Here is a 23,064-nt window from a genome sequence, read left to right as displayed (position 1 = left end):
TTATTTAATGAAAATAAAGGTTAGCACAGTGACCCTCTGAAGCTCTTTGGTCAGAAGTTTCTTTCTACTTGCTAGAACATTTGGAGCGGTTGAACCAAAGCAGGAAATCAAAAAAAAATTTTCTGTTCAAAGTGATGAAAGGCAACCCAACACTCTTCATCTTGTTTTGGCTTTTGAGAGGGTAGTATTAATAACATGTTCTTCTCTCCCATCCTCGCCCCCTCCCCTCCCCGTCCCCTTGTTATTTTAGGTTTCTGGAACCATTGTAGATAAGAGTGGACGCACTCTCTCTGGCCAGACAGGAGAGGCATTTGTCATTAGTGTATCTCACAGTGAGCCACTTTGGTAAGAGAATGTGCTTTCTTGAGACCATTATTCTAAGACCAGAAGGTAGTGGTAAGTTTTTTTGTAAAACTTACTGTCAACAGTAGATTCTTAACCATGCTGTCTGCAACCATATTTAACCATGCATGTCTCTAGCATATTGTAATGTGGTTTCCCTGTCAGGTGTGACCAGAAATTATTTTTCCTGAGAACCATGGTGTAGCATACCCCTCTTTTATGAGTCCTTATTACTGTTATGCAGCTTAATAAAGTTCCTGTTCACGCTGGTAAGGTAAATGGTGCTAGAACCCTACAATTAACAACTGGCCCTGAGCACAGTAATATTCAAGTGCTGGTGGTGTGGTTCTGAACCAGTGTAGCCAGGTCCTATGTGAGTCCCATGATATCAGTCTTCAAAAGCAGGCAGGAGGTGAAATAACTACTTTCTCTTATAAAGCGATGGAGCTGCTTTTCCATTCTCTCTCTGAAGAGAGTCACTTCTCTACCTTACTTGCCCCATATGATGTGTGAACTGAGGCTTGATCCACACTGGACTGTGAACCATATTGGAAAATGGAGTTTGTCTAATATAGACAAGGCCAAACTGTTTTAAAACAAATTTCAGAAGCTGTGCTTGGATTTGAAGCCTAGGCTTTCAAATTTACTTTGCAAACAGTTAATGTCTGGGGTAGACTGGGCTTAAATAGATTAGGTGGAGGAAACAAATAATAGTTACAAAAAAGAACAGGGAAACAAGAAAAGAGATTCCAGTATCAGATCATAGGGCTAAGTCATGAGATGTCATTGCAGCATCCTTCCCTGATTTTTTTTACAAAATTCCAAACATTCACAAAAATTTTCTCAAAAAGGTGTATTTGTTCTGAAAAATACTTGACACTTCTAGGTAATTATTTAATAAAAATATATTCTTTTCCATGCAAATGTAAATGCTAGACTTTTTTTAAAATGAAAGCTTATGTTCTGTAAAATTTGGCAGCTGTGTAAGACAGAGCCCTGCATGTAACCATGCTTTCCCCTCTCCCCCCACCCATCCTTGTGCTTTTCTATATCCTTTTCTGTTTCTCTAGTTACATACTTTTTTGTATAAATCTTTATTTGCCTCTAGTTAGCAAAATTTTCCTTCAATTTGAAATATTTTCATTTGCTATTAGACATGTACTCAGTATATGTTGTGACAAACCATTCTTTGTTTTTACAACACAATCCCAGTTAAGAACAGTAGTCTGTCATCCCCTGATGCAGAAATGTGAGACTGCACTAACATACAATGAACCCAACTTTTCTGACATGTTCCACCTCCCCCCCTCCGCCCCCCTTGAGGATCCACTTTCCCAGACCAGACTGTGCTGCAGAAGTAACATATGGAGTTGCTTGGAACAGGGTGCTACTTGATTCGCTCACTGTCACAGCCTAGAGATCTATGCTTGGCGTAGATCTCAGCCTCAGACAAGTGCTTATGACTCTAGTGTCTCTAGGGAGGATAGAAGGAGCACTGGAGCAGAAACTAAGACTGTATTAAACATTTAATACAATGCTCTGGGCCTGATTCCGATTTATGCTAATGCCACTTTACTCTGTCATGGCAAACAAAGCGTTAAAATGAGAGTGAGTTGTATTTAACCCCACTTTCCGCTACTAAAGTGGTGTAAATGAGTCTAGCTGTCTGTGTCTAGTTGTGCTCCCTGTAGGGAGCACATTATACCCATTCTTGGACGTCTGCACATGCTTTCAGTTTGTTCCTGAGTGCGATTTGGAGTAATGAATTTGAAGTGTAAATCAATGTTTTGGTTTGGGTCCTGGTTAAGGATCTTACACACACTCTCGCTCTGTGTGCTATCAGCATAGCTGATAGGTGGCAGGGCATTCTCTGTGAACAGCTCTCAGATGTGGGGTTAGCTTCCTCCCTTGGTCTGACAGAGCACTGTTGTTGTGTATATGTATTGTGGTCACATTCAGGGAAGCAAGGCTCTCATGAGCCAACTGCTTTGCACGCAGAGAGTTCCTACCCCAAAGAGCTTTACAACCATAGCCTATGATAAGAGACAACAGGTGGCTACAACAAACAAACTGGGGAAGAGAAGGGATGGCCACAATAATGGTGCACTGTAACTGCTGCTTATTATACTAACCACAATAATTTCACCAACTTCTGGCCTAAGGTTGTTGGCTTTGAGGCATGGTGAAAGGGTCATTTAATTTCTCAGACTTTTGCCTGAGGTGGGGGAGTGAGCTGAGCTGATTTGAGGATGATATTTGTCAGGAAGTACAATGTTTTGCCTTTAAATTGAGTAAGCATGCTCCAGGTATCTGATAGGCGTACTTTCAAAATAAAAGAATTACATGGTGCCAGCCTCATGTCAGCTCCTGCTGTGAGAGTAAATCCCTCAGAAGGTCTGGAGAAATGGTTTTGATACCCGATACGTGGTATATCCAGTGGGAGTGTCAAAATATTTTCATTCATTGATTACACTAGTTGCCTTTAAAATATCTTGCCATTGAGGTGAGGCAAAAACAGAATGACAGATGAGCCTGTGTTGAGAGACAGATGGAGCTGAGATAAGGCAGAGGGAAATGCAGCTGGCTATGATGAAGAGACAACTTGGTGGGGAAAAAAAAGTGAGCTGCCAGTGTATAAATCAAAAATGACATAAGAGTGTAGAGTCAATTGCATTTATCTACATTTGGCATGGATGGGCTCATTAACTATCCTTATCTTTACTTCGCTTCAGCAATCCTGACTGTTGAACCCTTCCTTATATCATGATAATAAATGGTCTTCCCATCTTTGTAATGACACATTCCCTGTGCCACAGTGCATGATGTGTGTCTGGGGGTCCATATAAGTGACTTATCTGTGTATAACCTGTACATGCTTAAACACAAAAATCAGTGCGGGGCGTTTGTAAAATGATTCCCTTAAAACCTATGGTATATTTAAATAGAATGCTCCAAGCCAAACAGAGTTCAGAAATACTATAAAGTTACGCACTCAGCTCTTACACCACAACCTGTTAGAGTAAGGGGAGTTGCATATTGTTCAAGTATGGAAAAATAATTGTACAGTATGCAGATCCCCACTCTCTGGCTGTTAGAAGCCAGCTGGAGCTCAGAGATTTGTATACTGCCTGTATAGTTACTGCTTAGTAATTGCATAGTCATCATGCAAATTCGTTTGCTCTGATTCTCAGTTACCTGCGTAATTGCCACCCAGGTACACGTAAGAAACATACAGTAGTTGATTTGACATTTTTCCTACTCACCCCAGTCCAGAACTGAGATGCCCCTGAACTCTGGGAGGTTCCGTGGGAGTGTGCACACTGTACCATCCCTACAGCGCTCTCTGTGGCGGACTACTTCAGCTGGCTGTTGGGGTGCTGGGACAAAACCACGGCTCTGTCTCCTTCCCATCCCTTTGGGGTAGCTTGTGTCCCTCCTGAGGCACTAGGAGTTACTGCTGATATGCCTTTTACCTTTATCCCTCAGAAGCAATGTAAGAGCCAGTCAGTTTAGCACTCTTTTTCCATGACAGGGAGGGACTTGTAGTCCATTAGAAGCATGGCTTGGTGTGAATGGGAGATCAGGGGACAAAGTATGTTAAAGGTCTAATTCTATATGTCTGGAGCATGCAAAATTCCCTTTGACATCAGTGTAGGAATGTTAGCTTTATTTGGATTCAGGAGAGGGCCCTAAGGGTGGCACTTGCCTATCTGATGTTGAAAGAAAATGTGTTTGTGCCTAATGTGTTGATGAAATTGTTCAAGAAGCTTATGCATGTGAAAGATCTCTGCTGTAATGTTGTCTCAAGGAGCACTCAAGGATGACAATGCCATTGCGGGGAAACTAAATGAATTCTTTGCATCTGTCTTCACGGCTGAGGATGTGAGGGAGATTCCCAAACCTGAGCCATTCTTTTTAGGTGATAAATCTGAGGAACTATCCCAGATTGATGTGTCATTAGAGGATGTTTTAGAACAAACAGATAAATTAAACAGTAATATGTCGACAGGGCCAGATGGTATTCCAGAGTTCTGAAGGAACTGAAGTGTGATATTGCAGAACTACTAACTGTGGTTTGTAACCTATCATTTAAATCAGCTTCTGTACCAAATGACTGGAGGATAGCTAATGTGACAATTATTTTAAAAGGCTTCAGAGGTGATTCCTGGCAATTACAGGCAAGGAAGCCTGACTTCAATACCGAGCAAACTGGATGAAACTATTGTAAAGAACAGAATTGTCAGACACATAGATGAGCATAACTTATTGAGGAAGAGTCAACATGGTTTTTGTAAAGGGAAATCATGCCTCACCAATCTACTAGAATTCTTTGAGGGGAGGTCAACAAGCATGTGGACAAGGGTGATCCAGTGGATATAGTGTACAGATGCTCCCCGATTTACGCATCATTCAGTTCCGTAATGCCTTGCATAACTCGAATTTTGCGTAAGTCGGAAATGTATACCCAACAATTACGTGCCCCACCCAACACAAACATTTCTAGCTTACAGAATTTTTTCCATAAGTGCGGATTTGCGTAAGTCGGGTTTGCGTAACCTGGGGGGTGTCTGTACTTAGATTTTCAGAAAGCCTTTGACAAGGTTCCTCACCAAAGGCTCTTAAGCAAAGCAAGCTGTCATGGGATCAGAGGGAAGGTTCTCTCATGGATTGGTAACTGGTTAAAAGATAGGAAACAAAGGGTAGGAATAAATGGTCAGTTTTCAGAATGGAGAGAGGTAGATAGCGATGTCCCCCAGGAGTCTGTACTGGGACCAGTACTACTCAGCCTATTCATAGATGATCTGGAAAAAGGCTTAAACAGTGAGGTGGCAAAATTTGCAGATGATACAAAACTAGTCAAGTTAATTAAGTCCAAAGCAGATTGCGAAAAGCTACAAAGGGATCTCACAAAATTCGGTGACTGGACAACAAAATGGCAGATGAAAATCAATGTTGTTAAATGCAAAGTAATGATGGAAAACATCATCCCAACTATACATACAAAATGATGGGATCTAAATTAGCTGTTACCACTTGAGATAGATCTCGGAGTCATTGTGGATAGTTCTCTGAAAACACCCACTCAATGTGCAGTGCTGTCAAAAAAGCAAACAGAATTTTGGGAATCATTAAGAAAGGGATAGATATTATGACAGAAAATATCATATTGAATCTATATACATCCATGCTGTGCCCACATCTTGAGTACTGCATGCAGATGTGGTCCCTCCATCTCAAAAAAGATATAGTGGAATTGGAAAAGGTTCAGTAAAGGGCAACGAAAATAATTAGAGGTATGGAACAGCTTCCGTATAAGGAGAGATTAAAAAGATTGGGACTTTTCAGCTTGGAAAAGAGATGACTAAGGGGGGATATGATAGAGGTATATAAAATCATGACTGATGTGGAGAAAGTGAATATGGAAGTGTTACTTACCACTTCTCATAACACAAGAAACTAGGAGTCACCAAATGAAATTGATAGGCAGCAGGTTTAAACCTAACAAAAGAAAATATTTCTTCACACATTGCACAGTCAACCTGTGGAAGTCTTTGCCAGAGGATGTTGTGAAGGCCAAGACTCTAAAAGAGTTAAAAAAAGAACTAGATAAATTCATGGAGGATAGGTACATCAATGGCTATTAGCCAGGATGGGCAGAGATGGTGTCCCTAGCTTCTGTTGACCAGAAGCTGGGAATGGTGACAGAGGATGGATCACTTGTTTGCCTGTTCTGTTCATTCCTTCTGGGGCACCTGGCATTGGCCACTGTCGGAAGACAGGATACTGGATTGGACGGATCTTTGGTCTGACCCAGTATGGCCATTCTTATGTTCTTACGTCTAAATCAGTGAGACATAAGATGTATCCGGCAAGTAAATTCAATTGCACAAGCTTAATGCTGTCACTGGACAGCCTTAACTGATGCACTCAGTTTCTTCCAAATTTTAAGTGTTTTAGCAAAGAAAAATGTATCTTAACTGGGCAGATTGAGGCAGTTCTTTGATCTTTCTGTTGTCTCCATTTTTCCTGTAGTAGAAGGCAATGCCTCTTTCTCATTTAATCTGAGCATTTTGGATCTGCTTGTACTTTCACACCTACAGTGTAGAAAGCAGTAGGTATAAATGTTGCCAAGATATATGGTCACTTTCCAGCTGCACTTGTATTTCAAACCTTGCTTCACCATTCCCTGTGTTGCAACAGGCTGGTACCTCAGAATGGTAGAGAAATAGCAGGTTTTTTGGTAGTAACAGTATTATATAAGAGCAAAATTAAGATGTTCCCATGGGATGTTGCAAACATAATGAAGCTTTTACATACTTCTGTGAGGAAAGTGGGCAGTACTTAATTGGAGCAGGTTGCTAGATGGCATGAGGAAAGTAATATATTGTGAGTTCTGCAGGGGTTGCTCCAGCCTCTTCCCAGTGGGGGAGCTGACATGGGCTAGACTGAAGGGAGGGGCTGCACAATGCATCTTGTGGGCACACATTGTTATTTTTTTAACAATATGCACTTAAACATGTGTGTTTTATCTGTTATCCTCGAAGTATAAAAATATATACAGACTAGTTTTAAACTTCATATTTGTCAGCTCACTAGTGCAACATTTATTCACAAAAAATCAACAGGAAAAAACCTAAACCAATAAATAAACTAATAATAACAATAAACAACTGCAAACTTCTGGTGGGAAATTATTTAAGTAATTCCAATAGCTAATGACTTTAAATCTGAGAGTGCACTGTCTGAAATAAATAGGGTGAAATTCATTAAGGACAAATGCAAAGTAGGAGGAACAATCAGTTGCATACACATAAAATGGGAAATGACTGCCTAGGAAGGAGTATTGGGGAAAGGGATCTGGGGGTCATAGTGGACCATAAGCTAAATATGAGTCAACACCGTGATGCTGTTGCAAAAAAAGTGAACATCATTCTGGGATGTATTAGCCAGAGTGTTGTAAGTAAGACACGAGAATTAATTATCCTGCTCTATTCCATGCTATTTAGGCCTCAACTGGAGTACTGTGTCCAGTTCTGGGTACCACATTTCAGGAAAGATGTGGACAAATTGGAGAAAGTCCAGAGAAGAGCAGCAAAAATGATTGAACGTCTAGAAAACATGACCTATGAGGGAAGATTGAAAAAAATTGCATTTGTTTAGTCTAGAAAAGAGAAGACTGAGAGGGGACATAACAGTTCTCAAGTACATAAAAGGTTATTGCAAGGAGAGGGTGAAAAATTGTTGTTCTTAACCTCTGAGGATCGGTCAAGAAGCAATGGGCTTAAATTGCAGCAAGGGAGGTTTGGGTTGGACATTAGGAAAAACTCCCTAACTGTCAGGGTAGTTAAGCACTGGAATAAATTGCCTAGGGAGATTGTGGAATCTCCGTCATTGGAAATTTTTAAGAGCAGGTTAAACAAACATCTGTCAGGAATGGTCTAGATAATACTTGTCCTGCCATGAGTGCAGGTGACTGGACTAGATGATCTTTTGAGGTTCCCTTCCAGTTCTATGATTCTGTGATATATTTTAAATTTAGCCATTTGCACACGGTAAAGTAGACTATTTGGAAGATTTGGAGACTCAGAGCCATAATATAACAACTCACACTGTGGTCAATCTGGAGCAGGGGACCTCAGTGCTAGAGAAGGTTAATTGAGCACAGGTACTGTAGGAGGCATCAGCCAAAACCTTTGGGTTCTGTCCTCTGGCCTTAGCAGCAGCTGGAGGAGGCAGTGGGCAGGAATAGGGATGAATGTTGATTCTATGCAGCTCATGAGCCCCAACCAATTTGTAAACCTTAGTGTGATCAGCCTGGGCCAGAGCATGTGCAGCTGCAGCAGGCATGTGGCAGAGAGCCGCGCTCTGGAGATGAGAACCAGGCAGGAAGGAAGTAGGAGAGCCATTTCAGATTTTGGTAGTGGAGGGCAAGTTAAACTGATTTCAAGGGCTACTTAGGTACCTGTAAACTAGTTTTTCAGCAGATAATAACTAAGAAATTAGCTGTCAGGAGCACTGTATCTATTTCCTGTATAAAGAAATTACACACACACAACAGTTTTGGAGCCTTAACATAGGTATCAGAAACACATTTGATACTTTGTACACTGTCTTAACATAGAGATAAATAAAATCCGCTTCCTTTCTTCACCAGACATACTCTGTTACTAGTGGGAGAGTACCATTGTTACCAGTATTTCTTTGTTGTTTTTGTTTTTGCTTTAAACCAGGAATAAATGAAATTTTTATTTTTTCAGTATTGGCTTAAACTGTGCATTAGGGGCAGTGGAAATGAGGCCTTTCATTGAAACAATTGGAAAGTGTACGACGGCCTACATCATCTGTTATCCCAATGCAGGTATGTTTTATGTGTGTACACAAAGGAAATTAGTCCAGCCTTTCCATACCACTAGAAGTAATACACCAGGTAGATAATTTACAGGTCAATCAGTGTACACAATATAGTAGCTCATCATCTTCAGTCCATTTTTTTGTTTATATTTCAGCACCCAAAGAAGCTATTTTTGGCCTAGAAGCTTGTATAGTGTGAATTATTTGATCATTCTCATAAAAAGGTGGATCTAGAAGGTTGACTGAGCAGCTATACCTATCAACTTCAGTCAGAGCAGTTTCAGGTGCATGGTGGATAATTTAAATCTTTTTGGGGCTCAGTCTTGCAACTTTTACTCTTCTGAGTAGACCCAATGAAGTCATTCAAGCTACTTGTTTTAATAGGGGCCACTTACGTGAATACAGTGTGAAGGATCAGGCACTTTTATTGCCCCAACACAGCTTTGAGGAAACATTTTCTGTGAAAGAGAGAGAAGTAGGGGTGCACCGGAAAATAAAGCTCCGCTACCCAAAACTCCTTTGGGAGCAAGTATGTAAACTGGTTTTATTTTCTAGCAGCTCATGTATCTGATATTCTAGCAGTTTGATCCCAAGCTCTTTTCTATATTCTTTTAATATCCAAAATTTTATTTTCTCCTTAGAGACAAGATTTGAAGCTTGAAAAAGAAAATAATTGCTCTGAAAAGCAAATAGTTTAAGACCAGGCCAGACTACTACTTGCAACTTTGTAATTAAGAAAAGACTAATCATTTTTTTTATTTATTTTTTTGTAGAAGTGTAGCAGCTACTCAGTTGAAAGGAAATGACAGAACTTTAACAGCACTCAGTAGCTATAGCAGCATAACTGTTAGGTTAAAAGAAATAATTCCTTTAAAAACAAATCCCAACACTTTTTTCTCCTACCTTACTACATTCTTCTTTCCAACTCTTCAGGAAATAAATGTCATTACTACTATAAGTTAGAAACACGTTTAGAATTTAACATTTAAAAAAAATTAGTTGTCATGAGGAATCCCAAACACTTTCAGGAGCAACTAATAACAACACACTGAATGATGATCAGAAGTGCAATGAGACATTTCAGTTCTACATGTGCAGCTGCTTTAAATGTCTCCTCTTTGTGGGGTTTAAACACATTGTAATATTCTGAAAATATTTCTCAAGGTCTCCCCAATGCCTTTGGAGGTTATGATGAAACCCCTGAAGTGACTGCCAAGCATATAAAGGTAGGGAATATTTCTCATGAATGGGTTTTACCTGTAACAGTAATAGTAACATGGCTGTCTCTGCATTTACTTTATGCAATCTTACTGTAGCACTTTAACTGGTTCTCAAGCAAATATCACTTGGGTATTTAGCTGGGGTCTGTTTTGTATGTTACAAACATCACTTTTCCCCAGCAGTTTATAACCAGTGTATTGAATGGTGGCACTTGGTGACTCAGATCAAGAGAAACTTCTATTTAATGAATTTTGAAACCCAAAGTCATTCTGGCTTTTTTTCCGCCCATTAAGTTGCAGGACGGTTGCTTAGCTTGTGAGATCCATTGTTTAGGTGCTACAGATCACAAGCACTTGCAGTCTTTTTCACTCTTGCTTACTCTCTTTTTGCAAAGAATTCATCACATAAGAGGGCAAGCTAACTATGAATAAATCTGAGTGGTTTTTTTGAGTTCCTGTGCAGGAAACCTGCAGTGAGAAAGAAGCTCACTTAAGTAACTCTAGCCTAAGTTGATGGTTTCCAGCCTTTTCCATCCTGGGATCCCCTCCCATCTAGCAAAGACCCTCTTATAGAGGAATAAAGGAAGAGCAGGGTGGTTACAACCCCCTGACAACTGATCCTGACTCCCAGGTTGAGAAACCCTGGCCTGAGTTGGCAGACAACACAAATTACAACAATTGGAAATTTGGTTTCTGAGAGGATTTTCCCGCTGGTTGAGGAGAAAGCTAGCTACTGCCTGTTAACTGTCAAGTAATCAAAATTAAACTGAATTACGTTTTGTGAATTATCTTGTAATATACAAGTGCTTCAAAACAATTCGTAAAATAGGAAGTTAAGTACCGTGCAGGAAACTGAGCAGCCTTTATGCGCTTGGCACTATCTTGCACAGTCATAACATTTATAACCACTTTTAGGAGAGGAAGAGTGGTCCATGACACAGGTTTTTCCATTGCTCACTCTGCAAAGTGCTATTTGACCTTTGCTGTCCACCTGAGACTAGCAGAGGGATCTGGGCTTTAGGGTGTGAGCAGGAGGGCAATATCTGAAGCAGTGTAGAACTTTGGCCTTGTGTGTTTATTTTCAAATGTAGACATGTAAATCAACACTTAGCTTTAGACACTCACATTTGCAAATTTGGTCTACAGCTTTTAGGCCAGAGACAAGAGGGTTGCCAGACTAGCATCTGGGAGTGAATAGAGTGGAAGGAATAATAAATGTTACAGGGAAGTAATAGTATTGAAACCAGAGGGGTAAAATTCAATGGGCTTCTTTGAGTTAGGTTAAATTCAGTAACATTGCTTCATTTTGTTTTTCTTCGGGGAGCTTTAGCTTGCTTGATATTTGGTGAATATAGATTTTCTTACCTTCGTTTTTGTGAATTGCCTGTTATTGGTTGCAGTTATCAACTTGAAACTAAATAGTCTTTTCCCTGCACACAGAGCTTTGCTTTGGATGGTTTGGTCAACATAGTTGGAGGTTGCTGTGGTACCACTCCAGCCCATATCAGGTAACTTCACAGGTAATGTTAGTCTATTCAAACGCACAGGAAAGGAAGATATCCCTGTTCGTCCAAACTGGAGTTCCATGATTTGTATTAGGACCTCTTCACAAAAAGAATAAGACAATGCACTTGAGATCAAGGTGGGACGGAAAGTGCTGTGCTCCTGCATTAGCGGCCTGTTGTTGCGGGGACTGTAGGGTAAAAACAAGTGCAATACACCTGGTCCCCATCTTGACCAAAACTGTTCCAGAATAAAACCCTGTCTTCTCCTTTCCCCTCTTCTGCTGTGCTGCTCCTCTAGCTTTTGTGTGATAATACTACAAAGCTGCTTTGAAGGGAAAAGGAAAAATGAGGCAAAGCCATGGCAAGGATCTGGGAAGGTTAAAATGACAGCCCCATCTGGTCGGGAGAGATGTTTCGGTACAGCCCCACTAGAAATAGTAAATTGGAAGACTTCCTTCCTCCCTTTATTCCTTCAGCGTTCACAAGAGGCAGACCCCTTCTCCCACGGGGATGGGGAAAAGCTATCCCTTCTGAGCCATTATTGCTCTGATGTCCTGTATGAGTGCAGGAGGCATGGCACATTGCCCTCAGTTGATTGCCAAGCCAAGAGAGGGAAGATGGACATGCTGTCATAATAGTTGTGTTCATTCTGGGTCGCCTCAGGGCCATTAGGAGAAGCATCCCAGCTCAGAGAGTTAGTGAAATCTGACCCTTGTTGCTGCTATACAACAATCCATGTTCGAGAAATCAGGATTTTAATGGGAACCTCTGGGGCTGAGCAGTAGTGTGGAGAATCTCTCTGTGCACTCATAAGTAAGGCTAAGATTTTGTCATGGTTATTTGTAGTAAAAGTCACGGACAGGTCATGGGCAATAAACAAAAATTCACGGAAGCCGTGACCTGTCTGCGGCTTTTGCTGCTGCAGCTCCATGGTTTCTCCTGCCACTATGATGGCTGGGAGCTGTGGGGTCACCCCCCCGGCTAGGCTGTAGCTGGAACCCTGAGGAGGGCCCCCTGAGGAGGATGTTGTCCGTCGCTAGAACCCTGCAGGGGCCCTGCTGGCTGCCAGCTCTAGTCCCGGGGCCCCAGGGGCTGAAGCAGAAAACTTTACGGAGCAGATTCCTTGACTTCCATGTCCTATGTGACATAAGTAAATGTGTCATCTGGTGGGGGTGGTGATCTCCCATTTTGTATCTGATAGACGTCTTTAGCTCCATACACTTACTACAATTTGGATATAACATATTTCTGAAAAGCATTTATTTTTGCCTTTGGCTGCCCAAAATGAAACATGTTGTTGTTCTTGTTTAGCAGGGCTGAATTACAGGGGAGAGGGGTATCTCTGTCTAGTACATTTCATTTGCATATTACACAGAGGATTTAGATTTTAATTAAAAATTTGTATTCTTAACTCTGGAGCTTTTTCTTTCCTCCTTCTGTTATTCAGGGAGATTGCTGAAGCAGTAAAAACATGTAAACCTCGTATTCCCCCCTCCTTCGTTTCAGAAGGGTATATGCTGCTGTCAGGTAAGCGAGAGAATAACAGCTTGATACTCTCCTCTTATGACATGTACTGAGTTACTGCTCTCTAGAGACCAGAAGGGGTGGCCAAGATCCCAACTCCATAGCCAGATACAGTAGCTTCTGAAAGTTGTGCATGCAGATCCAAAGTTCACAGCTTGGGCCCATCTCGAGTTACAGCTAAAGAATTAGTGAAACTATCAGAAATGTCTCTTAGACCTGATCTACGCTGGTCTCAGTCTTGTTTAATAATAGCCTATGTATTTTTTACCAGTGGATCTCAAAGCACTTTGCACAAAAGGATAAGTAAGCTTATCCCCTAGGGCAAATGGAGAAATTTAGGCCCAGAGAGGTGAGCTGATGTGCTGCAGGTCATGTGACAGGTGAGTGGCAGAGCCAGGAATAGAAGCCAGGTCTCCTGATCCTAGGGACATAAATGCCCTGTTACTGCTGGTTCAGGTTTATAACACTGTTTGACTAGTGAGGATGGAATTAACCCATGGTAAATCTGAATCTGGAATGTGTTTTTTGACTACAGTTTGGCTCTGTACACATGAGCTTGCCAAAATCCTAGCCAGGGTATCATAAAACATTTGCAACAGTAGCAATATTTAAGTCCTGTCTTTTCAGGGTTGGGTTTGATTTATCAAACCAATTCAGCATACATTAAACAAATCAGGTCTCGATCTAGGGTCTGCAGCAGGAGCCTACCTGCTCCCAGTAGGTCTTACTCTCAACTGAGCTGCTTGTTGTTGTCCTTTTATCAAAGATCTGCAGGGTATTGCCTGATCTCTGGGTTCAGACCCATGGCTGGGGATGTAGCTAATTAGTCACAGAATGGGAGTTGTGATGTCAAGCCTGACTCTTAAAGGGCCATATCACCTTATGTTTCCTGTGTAATGGGAATCTTGTTTGATATGTTTCTTAAATCCATCTGTAAGGCCAGTATACAGTATTTGGGGCCAAAAGCTTCTGAATATTTTTTTTTAATGAATTGGGAAATTTTTAATTGGACAAATTAGCCATTGCCCTTTGGGAGTCAAGAAGTAAGTTACTCGTCATCCTCGTTGGGCACATTTCCAAAGTGATAGCAGAAGGATTTAATGTCACAGTATCAAGTCACATGAAGGTGTTTGCATGTTTGGAAGTAAGCCCTATCCTCAGCATTATTAATCTTATTGAGGAATTAATATTTTATACCATTTATCATTATTTTAACTTGTGGTTCTCATAACTTGGGACAGTGTTTTCAAGCTTGGATTTCAGAGGTGTCGAGCATCATCTGGTTCCATTGACTTGCTTCCATGGAAGCTGCATTTGATCACTGCCTCTGAACCTCAAGCCAGTTATTCAAGTGCCTAAAGTTTGAAAATTACAGCTAGGACTGGTTTATTTTATATCGTGTATAGTGCAACTACAAAGTTTAGAGGCCCAACCTTGCAGCCATTCCACATGCAAAACCTCATTGGTGTTGATGGGAAGGGATGTGCCCAGAAGAACTACAAGATAAGGATGCTAGAGATACATGTATGAGGGTGTGGCTGTGTAGAGTTGCTTTCTTCTAGAGGTTGTCTCCCATCGGCATACTCGTGGTGCCCCACCTACAGCAGTATTTTCTGACCCTTTGTCTACATTGTAAAGGAGATACAGCTGCTAGAGCCTGCAGTTAAGAATTTTGCTATTGAAAGAGATTTTGTCCATTGCCATGACAATTTAGCGGACGAAATGATTCATTCCAATTTCAGCTTGATAAATTGAGGGATCCATATTCCCACAGATAAACCTGGCCTTATCTCTTGGACTGGCAATAAATTGTTTATTCTCTACAATGTCTCCATTTTTTCCCTGCATCTTTACAAATGTTTTCTAAAATGTCCCTTTAAGGTCTTGAGCCCTTCAGGATTGGCCCATACACCAACTTCGTTAACATTGGTGAACGCTGCAATGTGGCAGGATCAAAGAAGTTTGCTAAGCTCATCATGGCAGGGAACTATGAAGTGAGCATCCCATTTAATTTACACTTCTAACACTACTTTTTCTAAACAATTATACGGTTACAGTATTTTTCCATTACATTACATTACATTACTAATTACTTATTAAGTCTACATGTAGTCCTCCTCCCACACCAGCTATAGGAAGGTAAAATCTCCTCTTTAGTTTTCCTGTTTTTTCTCATTGCTCTTCCTTACTTAGGTTCCTGGCTGAGCATAATAGCTCTTGATGAATCCACAGTTAGGGTTTTGCCAAGTGCTTTGTTAGCTAGCGTTATTGAAGAATCTGTTTCTCCTATAATACTAGCTATACAGTCAAGGAGAAGATAGATAGAAAATAAATATTTCTTGATTTATGCTGTATCCTCAGCAATCTGGAGCTAGAGATTGAAGCTGGCGGGAGGAGGGGAATGGGGAGGTTTATAGGAAAGATACCCAAGAAAAGTTGGTCACTACAACTTAGAACAATGCCAGTTCAAAATGTAATGACAGAGGGGCAGATCCTCAGCTGTTGTAAAATGTCATAGCTCCATTGAGGCAAATGGCAGTATGGTACTTTATACCACCTGAAGATTTGCCCCCAAAGTAGGTTGTTCTACTATTTCATACCATAGAAATAAGAGCTTTTGTTGGAGTGAGACCTCCTAAAATGTAACAGCTGAGTCTGGCATGAGATGAGGAAAATTGAATCACAGTTCGCTGGGGCTTTGAGAAATAGAAAGGTGTTTTGATTTTGTTTTGTTTTCCGCCCCCCCCCCCCCATCAATCAAATGACAAAAACAAAGCAAACAAACATAAGCATTCAGATAACGTAAGAAGGACTCTAATATTCCCCTCCTAACACACACTCATTGTTTTGCAGCTTAATAAACATGGAATAGCCTTCAGTAATGAAGAATATATGGTATGTCTACACAGCAAAGAAAAACCCGCGACTGGCCTGCTCAGGCTTGTTTCATTGCTGTGTAGACTTCTGGGTTCAGGCTGGAGTCTGAGCTCTGGGACCCTCCCACCTTGCAGTGTTCTAGTGCCCAGGCTCCAGCCCAAGCCCAGAAGACTACACAGCAATGAAAAATCCCTACAGCCTGAGCCCCGTGAACCCGAGTTGGCTGGCATGGGCCAATCACAGGTTTTTCTTTGCTGTGTAGATATACCCTGAGAGGCTAAGAAGATTTTAGTTTGTGACTTACAGGTCCTTACTGTAGTCCATCCCAGGAGGCTATTTTCCTGTAATCATATGCAATCAGAACTGATTGTGACCATGTGAAGCTTTGATCTTTTCAATAAAACACATTGCTAACTATGTTTAAAATTGAAGGCACTGCCAGGCCATTGTGTCAAAATCACCACATTTTTGCAGACAGAATAACATCAGCTTTGCATTACTAATGATTTCTGGGTTGGCATATTCATAGATTCCCAAGCCAGAAGGGACCATTTTGATCACTTAGTCTGACCACCTGTATAACACAGGTCATAGATCTTCCCCAGAATAATTCCTAGAGAATACCTCCTTTAGAAAAACAGCCAATCTCGGTTTAAAAATTGTCAGTGATGGAGAATCCCTCATGACTCGAAATTGTTCTAATAGTTAAAAATGTACGCCTTGTTTCTGGTCTGAATTTGTCTAGCTCCAGCTTCCAGCCATTGGATCTGTTAGACCTTTCTCTGCTAGATTGAAGAGCCCATTATTATGTATTTGTTCCCCATCTAAATACTTACATTGTTATCAAGTCACCCATTATTCTTCTCTAAGCAGAAAAGGAGATGCTCTCATTTTGATAATCTACAACATAGGGTGAATTCAGAGAGCTTTGTTTGGGAAAGTGAAATGATGTCTTCACCGTGATTAACTCATTTGTTCTGCTTATTCATTTTAAATCCCTTCTTTAGGAAGCTCTGAGTGTAGCCAAGGCCCAAGTTGAGATGGGAGCCCAGGTTTTGGATATCAATATGGATGATGGAATGCTGGATGGGCCGAGTGCTATGGCCAGATTTTGTAACTTCATTGCTTCGGAACCTGACATTGCTAAGGTTGTACTTGATTCATCCCACAGCACGTTCAATCAGATTTCTGTTGATATGTGAATCGTAATTCGGTAAAATGTTGATACGGATTGTTATGTTTAGTAAACAGAAAGTATATGTATTTAGTTATCCTCCACTAGGTTTGTGATGGAAAAGGCATCAGAATTTGGGTTCTTTCGTTCCCTTTAGAATAGTGTCATGTGTGCTAAGTGGCGTGCAGCAGATGGCCTTTCACGGAAACACAGATTTTTAAGCACACTCCTTCTGAGCTGCATTGTCTTTTATTGCCAACTCAAAGGCATGCTGCTTTTTTCCTTTCGTTGGCAGAGCAGAATATCAAGTTTTTTTTAAAATCACTGTACACAATCTAAAGTGGTAGTAGAGTGCTGTGCTTAGCAGTGTTCTGATACATAAATCTCATCTGTTTGCACAACAAGGGTGCAGAGTTGGCTGTAGACATAGGAAGGTTCTCCCACATGATACTAAAACCTGTTGATGCCAAGCAATTTTACTTTCTGAAAACCAATACTTGCATGCTGGAAGATAAGCTGGGGGAGGAGAGCACGGAAGAGAGAGAGATCTCTGTATAATATGCATGTTATGGAGGCACCATAGCAGCTCTGTATTTAGACTTGCATTGAGATTTGTACTGAAAGCAAGTATTCTGTGTGCTATTTTGTTTGTAGATTTCTTCTGTTTTTTTATTCCTTTCCTTAAGCAGGCTTGAAAACCTGACGAATGTTGTGTTTGCTTTTCCAGCCTTTTGTTTAAGGTGGAGGATGGTAGTCAGGGAAAATTTGCTGCTAATTTGCACTTTCCCTCTTTATCTTTCTGCTGGATTCAGGTGCCGTTATGCATCGATTCTTCAAATTTCTCTGTGATTGAAGCTGGCTTGAAGTGTTGCCAAGGGAAATGCATTGTGAACAGCATCAGCCTGAAGGAAGGTGAAGATGATTTCCTTGAAAAAGCAAGAAGGATTAAGTTATACGGAGCAGCTGTGGTGGTCATGGCTTTTGATGAAGTGGGTCAAGTGAGTGTCACTTTCTTATTATGTGACAGATTTCACTTTTTGAGATGACAGGCTCCTTATTCCCATAGGAGAAGGAGGTAAAGTGGCTGTGTAGTTAGGGTCTAATATGATTAGAGACCTGTACAATCTTAGCAACACTTTTTGTTACTCTGATCTAGAGACATTTTTGACGCTGTTGGCCTGATTGTGTTTAGATAGCCTGTATCCATGTGGGTAGTCTATCTGAAACCACTAGGTTGATGAAATTGACTATACCACTCTATAAGAGTAAGAGTGACAGAATCAGACCTGAGCTACTAATAGGGCAGCTCCAGGCCCCATTGTAGGAGGCCAAGGTCTACCATTAGTAGCAGCAGTATTGGTGTGCCACAAGGCTATGCCATCTGTACTAGATGATGATCGCCATAGTGGAGTAGGCAGGAATTTTATAGCAGGGATATAAATTTTCTGTTAAATTCTATGCTACTTTTCCACTTCAGGTTTCTAGTTCAGAAATTGATTGGCATATTGACCAGAGAGAAGACTAAGCTCAGATCTATTTGTGAATTAGTTTTGTTCTTCACAGAGCTGTCTTAGGTTTTGCTGCAATGCTGGAAGTGGGGCCCATACCAGAACTGTGTAGTCTGTGTCTCTCTCTCTCTCTCGATCCAACCTACCTTTCTCTAATGGACTGAACCAAGACCCCTCAGCTCTGAACACACCTAAACTTGGACTTAGAAACTCAAAATTTCATCTTTCCCAAGTTCATGGTATTCGAATTGGTAACTGATTCATGAGAGACCTGCAAACTTAGCGCTGGAACTTTTGATTCCATCCTGTTTTTGTGTTACACAGCAGAAATGCTTTCTTTTCAGACCCTCTTTTTCATTTTTCCAGGCCACAGAAACGGAAACTAAAATTGCAGTGTGCACCAGAGCTTACCACCTCCTTGTGAAGAAAGTGGGCTTCAATCCAAACGATATAATTTTTGACCCCAATATTCTGACCATAGGGACTGGAATGGAAGAACATAACCTATATGCAATTAACTTCATCAATGCAGCTAAAACCATAAAAGTGAGTGTTTTTGGCTGTTGCTGTGGTGTTTTACTTCATGCAGATCTACTTAAAAAATCCCAGTGCTTCACAATAATTTACTTCCAAAATTAATAATAATGGACTACTCCTGTGAACTGCAATAGTTTCTAAACACTGCTATTCTTCCAGTAGGAAACATTATACGTTATGTAGTCCTCTAAATTTAGCTTAGTCCATAAACGGTACCATAAATATATTGGTATTAATGAAGTGAAGTAATATTCATAAAATGTCAGCACTCTGGCCAAAAGGCCCCACTCAAGACATGTGAAAGCTGACTCATTTAATTATTGTGATTGGATTATAACACTCAAAAACCTGACCTAATATAAGACTTCCTTTACTTTGTATTTAGTCACAATACATCTGTTGGGACAACCAGAAATAAAGGGCATCACTTGTATAAAGCTGTGTCACCCATTCTACCTTTACATTTGAGGGGGCGATGTGATGGGTTCTATTTGCTGCCAGCCCTTGCAAACAGATTGTGTATGAGATATTTTCTGGGAGATGGGCAGGCAGCACCTTGTCCTGGATCAGTTGAACCCAGAAAAGCTCTCCAGTTGCCAGATGAGGTTTGGGATTCCAAGCTAGCCTAGTGTATTCCTGTAGCATGTCTCTAGCTTTGTGTGTTTAAGACCCTTTTGGCAGTGGAATCACTGAGAATGGAGGAGCTCTTCCAGGTCTGGTTGTTATGGGAAGTGGAGGTGGGTTAGTTGTCCACCTTCCCAGAAGAGGGCTGTCAGACGTTCCCTAAAAAACACAATTCAAGTTGAGTGTGTGTGTGTGAACTGGGGAGACAGGCCTGCTGGGAGAAGGCAGCTGGATGCTGGGTGTGTGAGTAGCAGAGCAATGATTGATTCCCTTTGGGAAGACAATGATTTGAGGGGAGTCCAGTGTTCTTTCTACACTTCCATAGTCTGAGCTGTTCAGAACCACAGTTGCCCAAAACCTGACCCAGATATTTAAGAATCATAAAATAGTTCCAAAACCAGGGATAACCTTGGAAGTGTTGGCAGTCAACAGGTGTGCGTGTTCTGGGGGATGGGTGACTTTCAGGTTTAAAATAGAAGAAGTGGTGGATTCTCTGTAATTTGAAGTCTTTAAATTATGATTTGAGGTCTTCATTAACTCAGCCAGAGGTTAGGGTCTATTACAGGAGTAGGTAGATGAGGTTCTGTGGCCTGCAATGTGCAAGAAGTCAGACTAGATGATTATGATGGTCCCTTCTGGCCTTAGTCAATGAGTTTCTCAGTTTTAAGGAATTAATGAGTTCACCTGTATCCAAGATGCATGGTAATAAACTTTTTTGTCCCAAGTGCTAATCCCATAAACAAACCTCTAGTAAGAGAGTTCTGATTGGAGGGAACTACAGAGGAGTTCTTTGGGGAGAAATCTCCATTGCATTCACTACAGTCAGGTGTTGATTGCTTGTAGGGGTTGTTGTGGAGTAGTATGGATGTGTCTCACTGCACTTCCACAAAGCAATCTATTCACAGATCTCCCTGCCCCCTTGTCACTATCTTCCTCCCCCCTCCTTCAGTAAACTGTGGAAGCCTTCCACAGAGATTTCTCTGCAATGAGCAGAGGAGGCAGAATGCTCCTGCACAGGATACCTGCTGCTTTTAGCATCCCTGCTGCAAACCTTCAGCTTTGCAGCTACTTTTGACCCTAGACCATGGGTCTTTATTAATAGGGCTGCAGGTCTGTCACAGTGATAAGTGTCACTGATACGTGATTTCCCACCCCACTTTGTCCATTACTTTTTATTGTGACCAGGATTTTTCTTGGTCGCTGGGATTTTCTAGGGCAGGAGCTGGGGGAAACCTGTGCCATGGCGTGGCCATTTTTGCAACCACAGTCCAGTTTTTGGCAAGCGATTTGGTGATGCCAGGGCTGGAGGGGGGACATTGTAGGGAGCGGGCCCTGCCTACATGCTATGACAAGAGCCAACAGACCAGAGGGCAGATCTGGGCCAGCCCTGCAGGATAGGAGCCACCACTGCCAGGTGAGTGGGGGGATGGGCTTGCTCTGCAACCTCCTACCCTCGGGACAGGATTCCACCCACTTTAAACGGTGCTCCTGTGTCTTTACACCCCATTTACCCTCTCCTTGTGACTTTTTTACTAAATGTACCATGGCTGCTCCATGAGTTTTGACTAAAAAATACTGTGACACATCTGCAGCCCTTCTTGTTATTAATAAAAAACCTGACAGACAGGATTTAGTTAATATTTTATGACAGATAATGAATTTACAATTTTTGTTGAGAAAGATAATCTATGAGTTGTTACTAAGTTGGATCCCTTTTCTTCTTGGTTTATTTGCTCAACTTAAGGAAAAGTGAACATATTAGTGTTGTAGAAAGCACAAGGTGTCAGACTTTCGTAGTGTGGAACATATCTTGAGAGAGCAGCTCCCCTCCTTTTTACTATTATGTGAAACCCTTCCCAGTCAAGAACCTGTTCATAATAGCCCATCATCCTTTTGGGAACCACGCAAGTTGCTTATGTATTGCTAGGTTGGGTCTTCCTTTTTGTTTCCAGCCTCTTCTACAGACATTCTAGTTCTTCTCTGAAAGGAAGAGTCTGGATAACTGTAGAAGCAGTTGGAACCAAGGAAAGGAAGGGAGGCGCTATCATCATACGACTTGCCAGCATTGCGTAGACCTGGAACAAGTTCTTTGTGGATCATTGGTGCCTCCAACTCCTCTTTTGGAATCACTTTTGTAAAGTTTGACCATGCTGATATTTTGATCCTGTTGCTAGGAAACACTGCCAGGAGCTAAAATAAGTGGAGGCCTCTCCAATCTGTCCTTCTCCTTCCGGGGGATGGAAGCCATTCGAGAAGCAATGCATGGAGTTTTCCTGTATCATGCAATTAAGGTATGATGTGCTTTCCGGCTGCATTATTTGTGCTCCCCAGATATGTGGCGGGAAGTTTTATGGGTATTGCTGATGATCTTTTTCTGTACTCTTAGTATGGCATGGACATGGGGATAGTGAATGCAGGGAATCTTCCAGTGTATGATGATATTCACAAGGAACTTCTACAGCTGTGTGAGAATCTGATCTGGAATAAAGACCCAGATGCAACAGAGAAGCTTTTACATTACGCCCAGGTAACTTTCAGAGTTATGTGTTTATTAAGCTTTTGTACAGAACCCAGGCTGTTGCATCTAAGTGCTGACACACCAGGTAAGATTGAAACACACATTTTATGTAGCCTCTGACAGTGAGTAGTAGAAGTTTGCACAGTTGGTGTAAGCAGCTCAGTTATTATAAGCAAATGGAAAAAAACTGAACCAAATTGAATACACTTTGCATCATGCCCTGAAGGTTTGCTACCAAATCAGAATCCTTCTGACTCCTAAAGAGAGCTTGTGGCAAAGGTACCTTCTGTTGTGACTGTTTTCCCTCTAGAGCTGAATTTTATATTGCACAAGGGGCTAGGATCATTCCTGGAGGTGAAGAGGGCTTTCTTTTGCAACTCCAGCCCCTGCATGTCCTTTTGGAGGACAGAGAGCATTTTGTGTGTGCTTGAAAGGTGATCCAGTGGTAAAGATACTCTAGTGGGACTTGGATTTGCATTCAGTTGCCAGCTGTGCCAGACTCTGTGTGTTCTTGGGCACGTCATTTAACCTCCCTCTCTTTCTCAGCTCCCCATGTGTAAAAAGGGCTAAAACTGTCCTACCCCATGGGGGTATTATGTGAATCGATGCATTTGTGAGAGACTGTGGTGACAGGGACCATATAAGTACCTATCTAAAGGAATATCAAAGGTGCCAAATTAACAACCCTATAGACCTAGGGTGAAATTCTGGTCCCACTGAAACCAGTGTCAACCCTCCTGTGGATTTCCAAGTTAGTTACTAGGGTACATTATAGAATAATCCTAAACCAGACTGAAGAGCTATTTCTAATGACTGCAGGCCACACTCCTTATTAAAGATGAGAGGGACTGTAGGCTGTGTTTCTGAAATGCATGGATTGTGT

General features: G+C 41.4%; 1 protein-coding gene and 1 long non-coding RNA gene across 3 annotated transcripts in view; one reads left to right on the top strand and one right to left on the bottom strand.

Moving 5' to 3' along the window:
• LOC127049568 (uncharacterized) overlaps positions 1-23,064 on the bottom strand; it is an 838,950-nt gene that overhangs the window by 14,975 nt on the left and 800,911 nt on the right. The window lies entirely within an intron of this gene.
• Positions 1-23,064, top strand: part of MTR (5-methyltetrahydrofolate-homocysteine methyltransferase) — an 84,815-nt gene that overhangs the window by 15,245 nt on the left and 46,506 nt on the right. The window contains exons 8-18 of one of the 2 annotated variants that reach the window (XM_050950381.1): positions 251-345; positions 8,601-8,701; positions 9,859-9,920; positions 11,355-11,422; positions 12,867-12,946; positions 14,825-14,937; positions 16,828-16,968; positions 17,807-17,992; positions 18,869-19,048; positions 21,838-21,954; positions 22,050-22,190. In XM_050950381.1, the coding sequence (XP_050806338.1) occupies positions 251-345; positions 8,601-8,701; positions 9,859-9,920; positions 11,355-11,422; positions 12,867-12,946; positions 14,825-14,937; positions 16,828-16,968; positions 17,807-17,992; positions 18,869-19,048; positions 21,838-21,954; positions 22,050-22,190 (1,284 nt within the window). The remainder of the gene's footprint in view (positions 1-250; positions 346-8,600; positions 8,702-9,858; positions 9,921-11,354; positions 11,423-12,866; positions 12,947-14,824; positions 14,938-16,827; positions 16,969-17,806; positions 17,993-18,868; positions 19,049-21,837; positions 21,955-22,049; positions 22,191-23,064) is intronic. The other variant, XM_050950382.1, reaches the window with a different exon arrangement.

This window comes from Gopherus flavomarginatus, chromosome 4 (assembly GCF_025201925.1).
Source record: "Gopherus flavomarginatus isolate rGopFla2 chromosome 4, rGopFla2.mat.asm, whole genome shotgun sequence".
Classification (NCBI taxonomy): domain Eukaryota; kingdom Metazoa; phylum Chordata; order Testudines; family Testudinidae; genus Gopherus; species Gopherus flavomarginatus.
The sequence above is the reverse complement of the archived record's forward strand: the minus strand, read 5'-3'. Positions and strand labels throughout refer to the sequence as shown.